A 15,999-nucleotide genomic window follows, 5' to 3' on the forward strand; every position below is an offset into this window, starting at 1 on the left:
TACAAGGTGTCACCACTCCCCTGATCAGCGGTTGAGGGCCTATCCTGTGGCTAGGCCACCAATCATATTGTCCCTGAACACCCTTTTTAACAGTAATTTCAGGAGCTACTGTATATGACAACTAGCTGCATACCGACTGTTGTCCAGTCTTCCTACCTAAACCTTGTGGAAGAGGAGAAGCAACAATGACTCTTGTCTTCATATCCAGTCAGGAACCACATCTGTAAAGGCTTTGCCCCAGTCTGATACGTTAATTTTTTTATCTTGTGGATTTTCATAGAAGGACAGTTATGGATAAAGATGTGTAAAACAATCCATTCTCTGAAATAATACTCATTCTTGCACATGGCTCTGTTGACAATTTATAAGACGTTTATGTCTCTTACCTTAATCACATGAGCAATCTGAAATTCTGGAACATGAGAAAATATTGGTTCAGAGCGACCGCTTTCCAGTAACCCAGCCAGAGGCAAAGCAGATCTGTTAACAAAATATACATTTACTGCATTAAAATGTTTTATAAAAACAAAGCAAAAAAAAAAAAAAAAGTTAAGAAATGGAGAAATGTGACTTTTAAATCAAATTTAGTTACTGGGTTTTATGACCATCCATATAGGCATTCAGATGGCAAATGTGTTACCTTTAATCTTTCCTGAACGCTTAAAATGTCACAATAGCAGGAATCAGTATACAGGTGGAGGAACGGAGATACTGACCTACCACCCTGGAAACATTACATTCTGAGATAAAACAGCATCAGAAGTAACCATAATAAAAGTATGCATCCGCAACATCTAGACACAGGAGCCTTAAAGAATCAATCGGAGTGTAAAATCTGCAGTTTACATAACTCCAAGTGACTTTAATGGGAGCTGTGCAAATGGCGTAGCCCCATGGGCTATTCTTTATATGCAACTCTGGGAGGCAAGTAAACAGCACAGGTCGCAGGGCAACATCATTTGCACAACTCCCATTAAAATCAATGAGAGTTAAGCAAATTGCATAACTTCCCCGCTTTGGCTGCTTTAACCCCTTAAGGACCAGGCCCATTTTGGCCTTGAGGACCAGGCCAAATTTTATTTTAGCATTTCCGTTTTTTCCTTCAAAAAAATCATAACTCCTAAATTTCCATCCACAGACCCATATGATGGCTTGTTTTTTGCGTCACCAATTTTACTTTGTAATGACATCAATTATTTTACCATAAAATGTAAAAAATATAATTTATGTGGGAAAATTGAAAACCGCAATTTAGCAAATTTTGGAAGGTTTTGTTTTCACGCTGTTCACTTTAAGGTAAAAATGACATGTTTTCTTTATTCTGTGTGTTAATACGATTAAAATGATACCGATGTTATATGCTTTTCTATAATTGTACCGCTTAAATAAAAAATCTCAAACTATTTTAACAAAATTAGTATGTTTCAAATTGCCCTATTCTGACCACCTATAACTTTCTAATTTTTCCATATACGGGGTGGTATGAGGGCTAATTTTTCGCTCTGTAGTTTTTATCGGTACCACTTTTGCTTAGGTTTTACTTTTTATAAATTTTTGATACTTTTTGGGGGGAAAAAATGACAAAAATGCAACAATTTTGGACTTATTTTTTTACGTTTACGCCGTTCACCGTACGGGATAATTAACAATATATTTTGATAGTTAAGACTATTATGGAGCGATACCAAAAATGTTTATAAATTTTTTTACGCTTTTCTGGAGGTAAAATGGGGAAAACGGCTGATTTGCGTATTCATTGGAGGAGGGGATTTTTTTTTTTTTAACACTTTAATAGTCCCCATAGGGGACATAGCACTAATCAGTATTATTGTCGATCTTCTGCTTTGGTCTGTTCGATCTCAGACCAGAGCAGAGGATCCCACAAGACGGATGGAGGCAGGTGAGAGGACCTCCGTCCGCCATTATGGATGATCGGATGCCCGGGGCAATGCTGTGGGCGATCCGATCATCCATGTAAAGTACCACACTGCCGCAGATGCCATGATCTGTATTGATCACGGCATCTGAGGGGTTAATGGCGGACATCCGCGCGATCGTGGTTGTCCGCCATTACAGGCGGATTTCTGGCTGCTGGGACCTGTCGCAAATGACCCGAACACCGGTCCACTGCTCGCGGTCATGGCGGAGGGAAAATATACATCATGGTGCGTTAAGTACCACGGCACCATGATGTACATTTACGTCCATTGTCGTTAAAGGGTTAAGACTCCTGACCACCCTTTGGCAGCCACAATAATGTCAGAGGGGGCCAGGAAGCTACAAATGAGGAGGGAAATACCCCCTTAGGGTCTATTCCCATGTACAGTATCCTGTGCATACTTTATGCATAGGATTTGAAGCTGCAGATTTGATGATGCAGATTTCAGTGTAAACTAAATAAGTGAGCACAGCTTCAAATTATGTGCATCAAATATGTGCAGTATACTGTAAGTGTGAATACACCTTATATTTAATGTAGATGACTAGCATTATTACCAGGAGACTTATGAGGCAATGGAGTTATGCAAGCATTGCCCACTGACTAGCTTGCAACATTGCTGCTGTGTGGGCACTATTAGGGTACGTTCACACGAGCGGATCCCCAAAGTGTATTACGCTGCGGATCTGCCGCTGAAGGATCGTTGTACACTGCCTTTACAGGTACCTGCTCAGTGTGGCCGCGATGTGTGCGAGTACACCGCGCATGCGTTGCTTCAGTGTATCTGCTTGTAGCGGCGTATTGCCGCTCCGAGAAGGCACCTGTAAAGGCAGCATACATCGGTCCTTCAGCGACAGATCCGCAGCGCAATACGCGCTGAGGATCCGCTCGTGTGAATGTACCCTTAGAAAGGAAGAAACTAGCCACCTGCAATGGACTAAATTACTGTGACAAATTATTATTATTATCAGCTAGTTATACTTTGATATTAACCTATGTTCTCATTCAGGAAGTGTAGTACATCACAAAAAGGAGAATTTTTAATACTTACCGTAAAATCTCTTGGGGGACACAGACCATGGGTGTATGCTGCTGTCTCTAGGAGGTGTGACACTATGGCAACAAAAAAAGTCGGCTCCTCCCAGCAGAAAATACCCACCTCCAAGCCCTGAGCTAATCAGTTTTAGTACCAGAGCAAATGGAGAGGACAGACAGGTCAAGGAAAAAACACAAACTGTCCGAGAACCAGAAAAAATATAACTGAACACACCCTCGGACAGAGAACCAAAGAGAAAACCAAAAGGGCGGGAGCTGTGTCCCCCAATGGATCCTTCGAGAAAGATTTTACGGTAAGTATTAAAAAATCTCCTTTTCTCGGCTCCATTGGGGACACAGACCATGGGACGTACCAAAGCCGTCCCTTGGGTGGGCAGATAAGCAGTCAGGCAGACGGCTGTTCCACTGCCGCCTGCGGCACTTTACGGCCCAGACTAGCATCAGCCGATGCGAAGGTATGATCCCGGTAGAACCTCGAGAAAGTATGCAAAGACGACCAGGTAGCCGCCTTGCAAATCTGCGAGGCCGAGGCTTTGTTCTGGAGAGCCCAGGATGCCCCAACAGAATGGGTAGAATGAGCCACAACAATGAAGGGAGGAATCTTCCCCCCCCCCCCCCCTACAGCGATAGGCTTCCGAAATGGCAGACAGAATCCACCGAGAAATGGTGGCCTTGGAAGCAGGTTGACCCTTATGACGACCTTCCGTAAGAAGGACGAAAAAGGAATCACACTGACGAAACGAAGAAGTGATAGAGAGGTAGGACTTAACAGCCCGAACCACATGCAGCTTGTGGAGTAAACGCTCCTTAGGATTAGAAGGAGCAGGACAAAAGGACAATGTCCTCATTGAGATGAAAGGCCGAAACAACCTTAGGCAAAAAGGAAGGATCTGGCCGGAAGACAACCTTGTCCTGGTGAATCACCAGAAACGGAGAATGGCAGGAAAGAGCTGCCAACTCAGACACCCTCCGAATGGAGGCGATAGCAACAAGAAATGCCACTTTCCAAGAAAGGAGGCGCAGGGACACCTCTCTAAGGGATTCAAACGGTCCACCTTGGAGGACACCCAGAACCAGATTCAAGTCCCAAGGGGGAGAAGGTGACCTATAAGGAGGGGCAGCATGCGCCACTCCTTGAAGCAAAGTCTGGACATGAGAATTAGAAGCCAAAGGACGCTGGAAAAGAATAGAAAGGGCCGAAACCTGACCCTTAAGGGAACGGAGAGACAACCCCAGTTCCAATCCCGACTGCAAGAAGGAGAGAAGACGGGGAACAGAAAAAGTAACAGGAGACAAGACCTGAGCTTCACACCAACGAAAATAAGACCACCAGGTACGGTGGTAATTTTTTACCGAGGACGGCTTACAAGCCCTGAGCATGGTGCGAATGACTTGGGAAGAGAAACCGCGGGCTGTCAAAACCGCGGTCTCAACCACCACGCCGTCAAAAGCAGCGACTGTAAATTGGGGTGGCAAAGAGGACCCTGTGACAGCAGGTCCAGACAAGGTGGAAGGCTAAGTGGAAAGCGCAGTGGAGCGTCGTCCAGGAGCCTGACCACGTCGGCGTACCACGACCTTCGGGGCCAACGACCTTCGGGGAACGTCCTCCGCTTTGAGCTTCCTCAGAACCCTGGGAAGGAGCTGAAGGGGAGGGAACAGATAGGGCAGAGCAAACCCCGCCCAAGGAATCACTAAGGCGTCCACGGCTAGAGCCAGGGGGTCCCGGGACTTCGACACAAATGGAAGGATCTTCCGATTGTGCCGAGACGCTAAGAGGTCCACATCTGGAATGCCCCAGAGGTCGCAGATCTGCGCGAAGACCGCTGGATGTAGGGACTACTCGCCGGGGTCGGATGAGGACCGACTGAGGAAGTCCGCTTCCCCTGGATACCCTGACTGAGTTTTGAGCACCACACCGATAGGGCCTTGGACACAAATGCTGAGGCGAAGGTGGGAAGCAGAGAAGAGCCTGCTGCTTCAGAGGCAAACTTTGCAAAGGACTCCACCTTCTTGTCCGTCGAATCCTTGAAAGCAGCCGCATCTGCTAGCGGCAGTGTAGTTGCCTTAGAGAGGCGGGAAATTGGTGGATCCACCGAGGGAGGGGAAACCACCTTAGAGGCAAGGTCCTTGTCGAATGGGTAACACACTTGAATCTTCTTCATTCCTGAGAACCTCTTGTCCGGATGTTTCCATGCAGATTCCAGAAGGGTGTCGAATTCAGCGTGAGAGCTGAACCTTTGAGGTGCTGGTTTAGCACAATGAAAGGATACTTCAGGAGTCACGTCCGAAGGAGCGACGCTTGTGACCAGATGACACGGGGGGGGGGGGGGGGGGGAACTACTCATGAGGGGAGCACCCAAGTCTACCTGAAGACTCAATGGAAGAGTCAGAAGAGGCACCCCTAGTACGCTTGTGAGTGCGTTAAGTATGTGGAGAAGAGGAGCAGGGCAAACCTCTTCAAGGCAGACACCACGTCCCGGGAGGCCTCAGCCACCGAACGGGAGACTTGAGTCAAGTCAGCCATATACTGGGATAGGGAAGAAACCCAGGTTGGAGGGGCGGCCGAATCCACCGGAACTGAAAGAGCATCCAGGGGTACCAGGGGGTCTGGGGGAGCAGTGGAGCAGGCAGAGCAAGTGGGTTCAGCAGAACCAGGCATTTTGGAATTACAGCTCTTACAGACAAAATGGTAAACTAACGCTCCAGTTGTCTGTTTAGAGGGAGGAACAGTTCTGGGTACGGACATAATGAAAAAAGAACTCTCTCACCCGAGTCTGTGTCCCCTGTGGCAGCTGCTGTGAGGAGAACTCTGTGTAGATAGAGAGGGAGAAACAGGCCAGCCAATAGCCAGAGAGGGGCGTGCCTGGAGGAGAGGCACTGTCTGATTGGCCCCTGCTACCTAAAATCGCGTGCACGGCACTGATTGGAGGACAATTCGTGCCTCCAGTAAGCTCCGGTGGCCCTGTGGGCGGAGCTATAGCGCCCTGGCCGCCGAAATGCTTGTGAAGAAAAAATAGTAATGGCGCCTGCTCCTTGCCCCGAGCGCACAGGTCCTCCGCATTTGTGCCCGAGGGGAAGTGAGCGGGCGAGACACATATTCGCCGGCAGCCGGCTGCTGCCGAAAGCGAAAGTAAGTCGGCGCTTCATGCGCCCGAACAGTATAAGCGCTGCGGCTGTCAGCCATATAGTAAAATACACATACACACATGAGTGCACAATAATAAAGTGTCCATACATTCCAAATATGCCACTGCTCGCCCCAGAAATAAAGATAAAGCCCCTAGCACAGGCCAGCCCCTTAGACCCTGAAAGGTGGGCCAAAAACTGAGGGTCTCCAGGGGTTGCGAGTCAGCTCCTAAGGGAGAAAGAATATATACTCACCTCAGTCAGAAAAACTTACCTAATGGAGTCTTCTGTGAGGTCTTCAGTCCGCTTTATGTCACCTGCATCACGCAGAGCTACCATGTGCGAGCGAGGCGAGCAAGGAATAGGGGGACCCGGACCCATGAGGTACAACCCCAGGCACTGACCGTTGGCGAGAGGGGGTGAACAGCGCATATACACAATGTCTGTGCCCCCTCAATCGCAATGGGGAAACCGTGAGCCGCAGTTCCTGAGTCCCCACCTGAAAACATGAAAGAAAAAGGAATAAAAAAACTAACACATCCCTAACTAGGAAAATAATAAAACAGAAGACCTGGTCTGGAGAATTCCAGACCATGTCCACCTCCTTCAGACACTAAGCTAAAACTGATTAGCTCAGGGCCTGGAGGCGGGTATAGCCTGCTGGGAGGAGCAGACTTTTTTGTTGCCATAGTGTCACACCTCCTAGAGACAGCAGCATACACCCATGGTCTGTGTCCCCCAATGGAGCCGATAGAGAAATGTCTAGTTTGGTAGTGAAATAGCACTCCTTCAGCAACAAACAATTCTGAGGATAGCTACAACATATATTCCCAAAACAGAGATTGTATTTCTCCTACTACAAGATGATCAGATCTTAATGCAGAGACATCCACTCCCCAAGCAGTGAGAATACCATGTTCCTCAGGGAACATTTCATTCGCATACACATTTACAGTAACCCTTTCCCAACACGAGTACACCTTTTAATACTTCTCAGTAGGTAAAGTAATCATTATATATATATTATATTTTCCAGTCTGAACACAGAGAAAGAAGCCTGAAGAGCCTTCCTTAAATAGCTGCAATGTTAATAATTTGAAGGAAACCTAACGTGCCCTCGCTGTTTAGGAATTATACAGAACAGTCTAGTAGAAAGATCTACTTCACACAGGTGTTAAATAGCTGCCTTTTAGCAATCATACTACCTACCCCGATTCCCACTGTACCCAAAGGGTTATTTTGAGAGGTGGCCAAGGTGGCCCAGCTAAGACAGTCCCTATAAGTATACTAGGTCATTATTCACTTACCCAAAGTCTATGGAGCTAAATGAAGGACGAATGTTTGGCAAAGGAAACAGAGTATCAAAGTGAATCCCCATGTTTGCAAAAACAGTAGCTATATCCAATAATGATGGAGTCCAGGGCTTTTCTTGCAGATATGAAACTATCAAAAGGAAAATATTTCATTAAAAATAAAATATGATTCTCTTTTAGAATTTAAATAAAAAAATTCACACTTTAAAATATTTCTAATATTTTGTAAGAAAATTGGATGCAGTCACTAGTAGACTATGTTTAGTCCATTACAGTGAAAGAGCCCACCACAGTATGTGTTTGCATGCCTCTTTTTCAACAGACTATTAATGCAAATGTATCCTGCGAATGAATGTCCCTGTGCGTCGTCGTCAAGGCAACGTCAGTAGTCCGGGGCAGGCGCGGAGAAGAGGGCCTCCCCAGGTGAAAATGGACAGCCCAGAACAACTAACCCTCCCCACCGGACGGTCCCTGGAGCGTAGATGGCCCGGACCAGCTCACCCTTCCTTCCCACCGAGGGGAGTAGAGTAGAAAACTAAAGGAGGGGTTCTGGTTGATGACGAAGGCCGCAGTGGTCTTCAACCTGCGAACCTCCAGAGGTTTCAAAACAACAACTCCCAGCATGCCCGGACAGCTGATGGCTGTCCGGGCATGCTGGGAGTTGTAGTTTTGCAACATCTGGAGGTCCGCAGGTTGAAGACCACTGAGAAGGGATTGACAGGAGGAGAGTTCACTCGAGTATAAGCCGAGGGGGGGTTTAATTTCATAATACGGTAAGTTTCATATACGGTAAGTTTAATTTCATAATTAAAATACAACAAAGCAATTATACATTAAGCTACTACAAATAACCTTACTTACGATTATTGCAAGAAATTTCTATCAGCGTGTGCAGAAGTTTAACGGACACCGCATATGATGGATGAATCGAAACCATCTGGAAGAAAATAAGAGGATTTTTTAGACTTACCGTAAAATCTCTCGAAGGATCCATTGCGGGACACAGACTCTGGGTATATGCTGCTGTCTCTAGGAGGCTTGACACTATGGTAACCAAAAAGTCGGCTCCTCCCAGCAGGATATACCCGCCTCCAGGCCACTGAGCAATTCAGATTAGTCTCAGAGCAAGAGGAGGAGACCAACAGGTCAAAGGAAAAAAAAAAAAACATGAACTGTCCGAGAACCAGAAGAAAAAATAACTGAACACTCCCTCGGACAGATAACAGAAAAGGAACCCCAGAAAAGGGTGGGAGCTGTGTCCCCCAATGGATCCTTCGAGAAAGATTTTATGGCAAGTCTAAAAAAAAATCTCCTTTTCTCTATCGGCTCCATTGGGGGACACAGACTCTGGGACGTACCAAAGCCGTCCCTTGGGTGGGCAGAGAAAACCGGTCAGGCAGTCGGCTGTACCTCCTCTGCCTGCAACACTTTACGGCCCAGACTTGCATCAGCCGATGCAAAGGTATGAACCTGGTAGAATCTCGAAAAAGTGTGCAAAGACAACCAGGTGGCCGCTTTACAGATCTGCAAGGCCGAGGCCTTGTTTCGGAGAGCCCAAGATGTTCCCACAGAGCGGGTGGAATGAGCCAAAACCCTGAAGGGTGGGATCTTCCCCTTGCAGCGGTAAGCTTCCGAAATAGCACATCGGATCCAACTACAAATGGTGGCCTTGGAAGCAGGCTGTCCCTTCCGTAAGGACGGAAAAAAAAAAGAATCGCACTGACAGAAGGAAGAGGTGACAGAAAGATAAGTCCGAACAGCCCGTACCACATCCAATTTGTGGAGCAGACGCTCCCTGGGATGAGAAGGAGTGGGACAAAAGGACGATTTCCTCGTTGAGATGAAAGGCCGAAACGACCTTAGGTAAGAAGGACGGATCTGGCCTGAAAACAACCTTGTCCTGATGAATTACCAGGAAAGGAGGACGGCAGGAAAGAGCTGCCAATTCAGATACTCTCCTAATGGAAGTAATCGCTATAAGAAAAGCCACTTTCCAGGATAGTAGGCGAAGGGGAACCTCCCTAAGAGGCTCAAAGGGTGCGTCCTGAAGAGCGCCTAGAACTAAGTTCAAGTCCCAAGGGGAGAAGGGGGATCGGTAAGGGGGGGCAGCATGTGCCACGCCCTGAAGGAAGGTCCGGACATGCGAATTGGAAGCCAGAGGACGCTGAAAGAGAATGGAAAGGGCGGAAACCTGACCCTTAATGGAACTAAGAGCCAGTCCTTGCTCCAACCCCGACTGCAAAAAGGAAAGGAGACGGGGAACGGAAAGGTAACTGGAGAAAAGGTCTGAGCTTCGCACCAACGAAAGTAAGCCCGCCAGGTATGGTGATACATTTTTGCAGAGGAGGGCTTGCGAGCCCTGAGCATGGTGCGAATTACCTGGGAAGAGAAGCCACAGGCCCTTAGAACCGCGGTCTCAACCGCCACGCTGTCAAATGCAGCGACTGTAAATTGGGGTGGCAAAGTGGACCCTGTGACAGTAGGTCTGGACGAAGCGGAAGACGGAACGGAACGTCGTCCAGAAGCCAGACCACGTCTGTGTACCATGCCCTTCAAGGCCAATCTGGAGCCACCAGAATGGCGGGGACTCCTTCCGCCTTGAGCTTCCTCAGAACCCTGGGAAGGAAGGGGGAGAGGAGGGAACAGGTAGGGCAGTACGAAGCCCGACCACGGAATTACTAGAGCATCCACGGCTAGAGCCAGGGGGTCCCTGGACTTTGACACAAACGTCGGAATTTTTCGGTTATGTCGAGATGCGAAGAGGAACACGGCTGGGAACCCCCAGGAAGTCGCAGATCTGCACGAACACCTCCGGAGGTCGGCTGAGGACCGACTGAGGAAATCCGCTTCCCAGTTGAGCACTCCCGGAATGTGAATTGCCGAAATGGCTGGAACTACTTGTTGCGCCCAGAGGAGGATCTTTGACACCTCGGACATGGCCGCTGAGCTGCGAGTGCCGCCCTGTCGATTGATGTACGCCACAGCCGTGGCATTGTCCGACTGGACACGGACAGGATGGCCCTGAAGCAGGGACTCCCAATGCTTCGGACAAAGATAAATTGCCCTCAGTTCCAGGATTTTTATGAAAAGAAGGGCTTCTTGGGGAGGCCAGAGGCCTTGAACCGTTTGATCCCTGAAAACACATCCCCCCCCCCCCCAGGCTGGCATCCGTCGTGACCACCTGCCAGTGGAGGGGGAGGAACGAACGCCCCTGAAGAAGGGGGGAGTGGAGCCACCAGCGCAGAGACCGACGGGTCCAGAGAGGGAGAGCAATCTTGTGATCGAGAGAGAGAGGGGACCTGTCCAATCGTGCAAGAATCGCCAGCTGAAGAGGACGGTAATGAAACTGGGCAAAGGGTACGGCCTCCATGGCTGTCACCATCCGACCCAGGACTTTCATGCAAGTACGGATGGTGACCGGGGATGGTATCCGGAGGGAAAGGACTCCAGACAAGAGGGCCAGACATTTGTCCAGCAGAAGGCGAATCCGAGCCGAGTCGAACTGAAGCCCCAAGACCAGAGACTGGGTGGGGGAGAGAACTGACTTGTCTCGGTTGACCATCCACCCGAAGCGACATAAGGTCTGAAAAGTGAGGCTCACATTCTCCAGAGGCTGGGCTCTGGTGGGGGCTTTGATGAGGAGGTCGTCCAAGTAGGGTATCACCGAGACCCCTCTTGAACGTAACAGAGCTACAACAGGCGCCAGAATCTTGGTAAAGACTCGTGGCGCTGTGGCCAGACCAAAGGGTAGAGCCAAAAATTGATAATGACCTTCCTGAACCGCAAAGCGGAGGTACCGCTGGTGTCCGGGAAAAATTGGAACGTGAAGGTAGGCATCCTTGATGTCCACCGAGGAAAGAAACACCCCTTGATCCATAGATGCCACCACCGAATGGAGAGATTCCATTCGGAAATGGCGGATAAGATGTTGGTTGAGACGACGTTTGAGATCCAGGATTTTGCCGCACAGAACAGTTTTTCTTGGGAAACACGAAAAGATTGGAATAAAAACCCTGAAAGCGTTCCCTTGAAGGAACTGGGACAATGACACCCTGCAGGTAACAATAAGATATCTTAAGGCCAGCCCCAGCTTCTTCAGGATAGGGCCAAAAACAGGGGTCTCCAGCTGTTGCAAGACCTAGGGAGAGAAAGATACTCCCCTCATGCTGAAGAACTTACCTAAAGAAGTCTTCAGACTGTAGACTTCAGTGAGCATTTTCACCTGCGGCAAGCCAAGCTCATAGCGAGGCGAACAGGGAGGTAGGGGGACCCGGACCCATGAGGTACAACCCCAAGCGCTGACCATTGGCGAGAAGGGGTTAACAGTACATCCAAGATGCCTGCCACCTCTCGCAATGGGGAAACAGTGAACCATAGTTCCCGAGTCCCCACCTGAAAACAGAAATAAAAAGGAATAAAGAACTAACACATTCCCAAAACCGAAGAAAAAAAAAAAATATGAGACCTGGTCTGGAGAACACCAGACCAGTGTCCACCTCCTTAAGACACTAAGCAAAAACTGAATTGCTCAGTGGCCTGGAGGCGGGTATATCCTGCTGGGAGGAGCAGACTTTTTCCTAGAGACAGCAGCATATACCCAGAGTCTGTGTCCCCCAATGGAGCCGATAGAGAAATTTGCATTTTATTAATTATTGCTATAAACTTCTAAACACTGTAGCAATAAGACAACATTTTACATCTGGGATACATATTTCTTTGCACATGAGCAAAAGTATAATTTTACATAAAGCAGATCTGTCAGCACACAATGTTATCCTGGGGAACAGATCCAGTCTCCTACAAGCCCATAGTGTCTCCCCCCCACTACCACCACCTCCATCCCCTTATGAATATCATGGACTCAATCATCACTAATTTTTTAATAGCTATTAGCCAAATGGCACAATCTTTTGTGTAGTGACCTGCTGCCAAATCTGCTGTAAGCTAAAATAAAATCAGAAAACATGTGAAAGTGTTATTTGAGTTTGCAATCACATATACAGAGTAACATCTCTCTAGGTAGGAACTGATGCATACCTGGAACATCCATCTCATTAGGAAATCAGGACATTTCTTAAATCGATACAGAAAAGTAAAAAACCCCTCCGTGGCCAATGTGATTTGATTTTCTTGACTACAGCTGTATGAAAAAGGAAACAAGTTCATTTATATTAAATGCATAAGTAGTACAGACAAATAAGACAGTGTAATTTATTAGAAAAAAAATGCCTCTCTCCCCACTTATCAGGCTCTTTGTATGCTCAAAAAAAGTTTTTATATCTGACCATTTAAATATTAAAACTAATTAAAAAAGTTTTTAATATATATTATTTATGTGAAATTTATTGACAAGTCTAAGTTTGACCTGTATATTCAGGTAATGTCTCCTGGTAGAAGTACATACATAATGGAGTAACCAAAAGCAGAAACATTCAAGTGAAGAAAAAAATAAAAATAAAAATAAATAAAAAAAGAACCACCAACATGTCATATGCACACACGTATATCTAACATACCTGAAAATGATACTTTCCTCAGAGCTCCCATCAGAGAAGTCTGAATGTTTTAAGTCAAGTGAACGAAGACTAAAGATTGTTCCAGATTCCAGCAGATTGAAGATTTCCTCCCCTGGATGCTGATCTGGTATAGCATGTGTGACCAATTTAAATTTCTCCAAAATATCTCTATGAGGGATTATGGAAAAAAAATTACATTTATATATAAAAAAAAAAAATTAAAAAAAACAGACACACACACAGTGTTATACATCTACAGAACAACTATGAAAGCATTTATGTGAGCAGAATTTTTTTTTTTAAATAAATAAACTTAAGTTTTTGCCATGGTTATAAAGTGCAGTAGTCATGTAGCTCATAGATGTGTGAACAGGACTTAACAGATATCACAATCTTTAACCCCTTAAGGACTTAGCCAATTTAGGCCTTAAGTACTCAGCCAGCTTCATTTTTGCGTTTTTCTCCTCACCTTCTAAAATCCATAACTTTTTTATTTTTCCATCCACAGACCCAAATGAGGGCTTGGGTTTTTTTTGCATGACCAATTGTACTTTTAATGACACCTTTCATTTGCCGCAGATGACGAGATCAGTATTGATCACGGCATCTGAGGGGTTAATGGCAGACATCTGTGTGATTGCTGATGTCCACGATTATCGGCGGGTCCCTGGCTGCTGATAGCAGCTGCAACCCGCTGTGCATGATGTGAGCACCAATTCAGTGCTCGGGTCATGTATAGGATGTAAATGTACGTCCTGGTGTGTTAAGTACCACTGAACCAGGACATATATTTATGTCCAGTCATTAAGGGTTAAAATACATAATTGGGAAAAGGAAAATGTACATTTAAGTAAACAGTGTTTACCTGTGCTCATCTGTAAGTTCACCATCCTCAGCACTGTCATTTTGTTCTCCACTGGCCACCCCCAATCCTCTCTCTAAATCTTCATGTAGCAGCTTTTCCATTTCATCTATCCTGAGACACAAATAAAACCACACACTTATGTTAAAGATAAACCTAAGATTGCATGTTCTGGTCATATTCTGCCAACAAAAATAAAAAAAAAACATCTCTGCAATGTGTCATTTTGTTAGGAATTAACCCTTTAATGGCTAGGCTTAAAAGAGTAGTCCGGTCGAAATTTTTTTTATAAATTTTTTTTAAATCAACTGGTGCCAAAAAAGGAGATTTTTGTTTACTTAACGTAAAATCTCTTTCTCGGAAGATCCATTGGGAGACACAGACCGTGGGTGTATGCTGCTGTCTCTAGGAGGTGTGACACTATGGCAATAAAAAAAGTCGGCTCCTCCCAGCAGGATATACCCGCCTTCAGGCCCTGAGCTAATCAGTTTAAGTTCCAGAGCAATAGGAGGAAAACTAAAGAAAAAACCCAAAACTGTCCGAGAACCACAACAAACAAACATAACTGAACACACCCTCGGACAGAGAACCAAAGGAAACCCCAAAAAGGGCGGGAGCTGTGTCCCCCAATGGATCCTCCGAGAAAGAGATTTTAAGGTGAGTAAACAAAAATATCCTTTTCTCTATCGGCTCCATTGGGGGACACAGACCGTGGGACATACCAAAGCCGTCCCTTGGGTGGGCAGATAAACAGTCAGGCAGATGGCCGAACCACTGCCGCCTGCAACACCTTACGACCCAGACTAGCATCAGCCGATGCGAAGGTATGAACTCGGTAAAACCTTGAGAAGTGTGCAAAGACGACCAGGTAGCCGCCTTGCAAATCTGTGAGGCCGAGGCTCTATTCTGGAGAGCCCAGGATGCCCCAATAGAACGGGTAGAATGAGCCACAACCCTGAAAGGAGGAATCTTCCCCTTACAGCGATAGGCTTCCGAAATGGCGGACCGAATCCACCGAGAAATGGTGGCCTTGGAAGCAGGTTGTCCCTTACTACGACCTTCCGTAAGAACGAAAAAGGAATCACACTGACGAAATGAAGAAGGGAATGGAGAGATAAGACCGAACAGCCCGAACTTACATCCAGCTTGTGTAGTAAGCGCTCCGTAGGATGAGAAGGAGCAGGCCAAAAAGATGGGAGGACAATGTCCTCATTGAGATGAAAGGCCGAAGCAACCTTAGGCAAAAAGGAAGGATCTTGCCGGAAAAGAACCTTGTCCTGGTGGATTACCAGAAACGGAGAAGGCAGGAGAGAGCTGCCAATTGAGACACCCTCCGGATGGAGGTGATAGCAACAAGAAACGCCCCTTTCCAAGAAAGGAGGCGGAGAGACACCTCTCTAAGGGGCTCAAAGGGTTCACCCTGGAAGGCACTCAGAACCAAAATCAGGTCCCAAGGGGGAGAGGGTCACCGATGAGGAACAGCGTGCGCCACTCCTTGAAGAAAGGTCCGGACATGAGAATAGAAGCCAGGGGCCGCTGGAAAAGAATAGCAAGGGCCGAAACCTGACCTTTAAGGGAACTGAGAGAAAACCCCAGTTGCAAACCCGACTGCAAAAAGGAGAGAAGACGGGGAACCGAGAAGTTTACAGGGGATAAATCCTGAGCTTCAAACCAACAAAAATAAGACCAAGTACGGTGGTAAATTCTTGCAAGGGATGGCTCATGAGCCCTGAGCATGGTGTGAATGACTTGGGAAGAGAACCCGTAGGCCCTCAAAACCGCAGTCTCAACCGCCACGCCGTCAAATGCAGCGACTGTAAATTGGGGTGGCCAAGAGGACCCTGAGAGAGCAGGTCCGGACGGAGCGGAAGGCGCAGTGGAGAGTCGTCCAGGAGCCTGACTACGTCGGCGTACCACGACCTTCGGAGCCAATCAGGAGCTACCAGAATGGCGGGGATGCCCTCTGTTTTGAGCTTCCTCAGAACCCTGGGAAGGAGCAGAAAGGGAGGGAACAGATAGGGGAGGGAACAGATAGGGTAGGGCAAACCCCGCCCAAGGAATCACTAGGGCGCCCACGGCCAGAGCCTGAGGATCCCGGGACTTGCTTTCCGCCCAGATGAGAATCTTGATAACCTCGGCCAAGGCTGCCGAGCTGCAAGAGCCGCCTTGACTATTTATGTACGCCAC

General features: G+C 47.2%; 1 protein-coding gene across 2 annotated transcripts in view; it reads right to left on the reverse strand.

The window, feature by feature from the left end:
* The window catches only part of SLF2 (SMC5-SMC6 complex localization factor 2), a 58,757-nt gene that overhangs the window by 14,933 nt on the left and 27,825 nt on the right, over positions 1–15,999 (reverse strand). For both annotated transcript variants that reach the window (XM_056529605.1, XM_056529606.1), the window contains 6 exons: positions 13,816–13,926; positions 12,951–13,118; positions 12,472–12,574; positions 8,296–8,371; positions 7,429–7,564; positions 387–480 (listed from right to left, as the gene is read on the reverse strand). In XM_056529605.1, coding sequence (XP_056385580.1) covers positions 387–480; positions 7,429–7,564; positions 8,296–8,371; positions 12,472–12,574; positions 12,951–13,118; positions 13,816–13,926 — 688 coding nt within the window. The remainder of the gene's footprint in view (positions 1–386; positions 481–7,428; positions 7,565–8,295; positions 8,372–12,471; positions 12,575–12,950; positions 13,119–13,815; positions 13,927–15,999) is intronic.

The sequence above is a fragment of the Hyla sarda genome, chromosome 7 (genome assembly GCF_029499605.1).
Source record: "Hyla sarda isolate aHylSar1 chromosome 7, aHylSar1.hap1, whole genome shotgun sequence".
Taxonomy (NCBI): Eukaryota; Metazoa; Chordata; class Amphibia; order Anura; family Hylidae; genus Hyla; species Hyla sarda.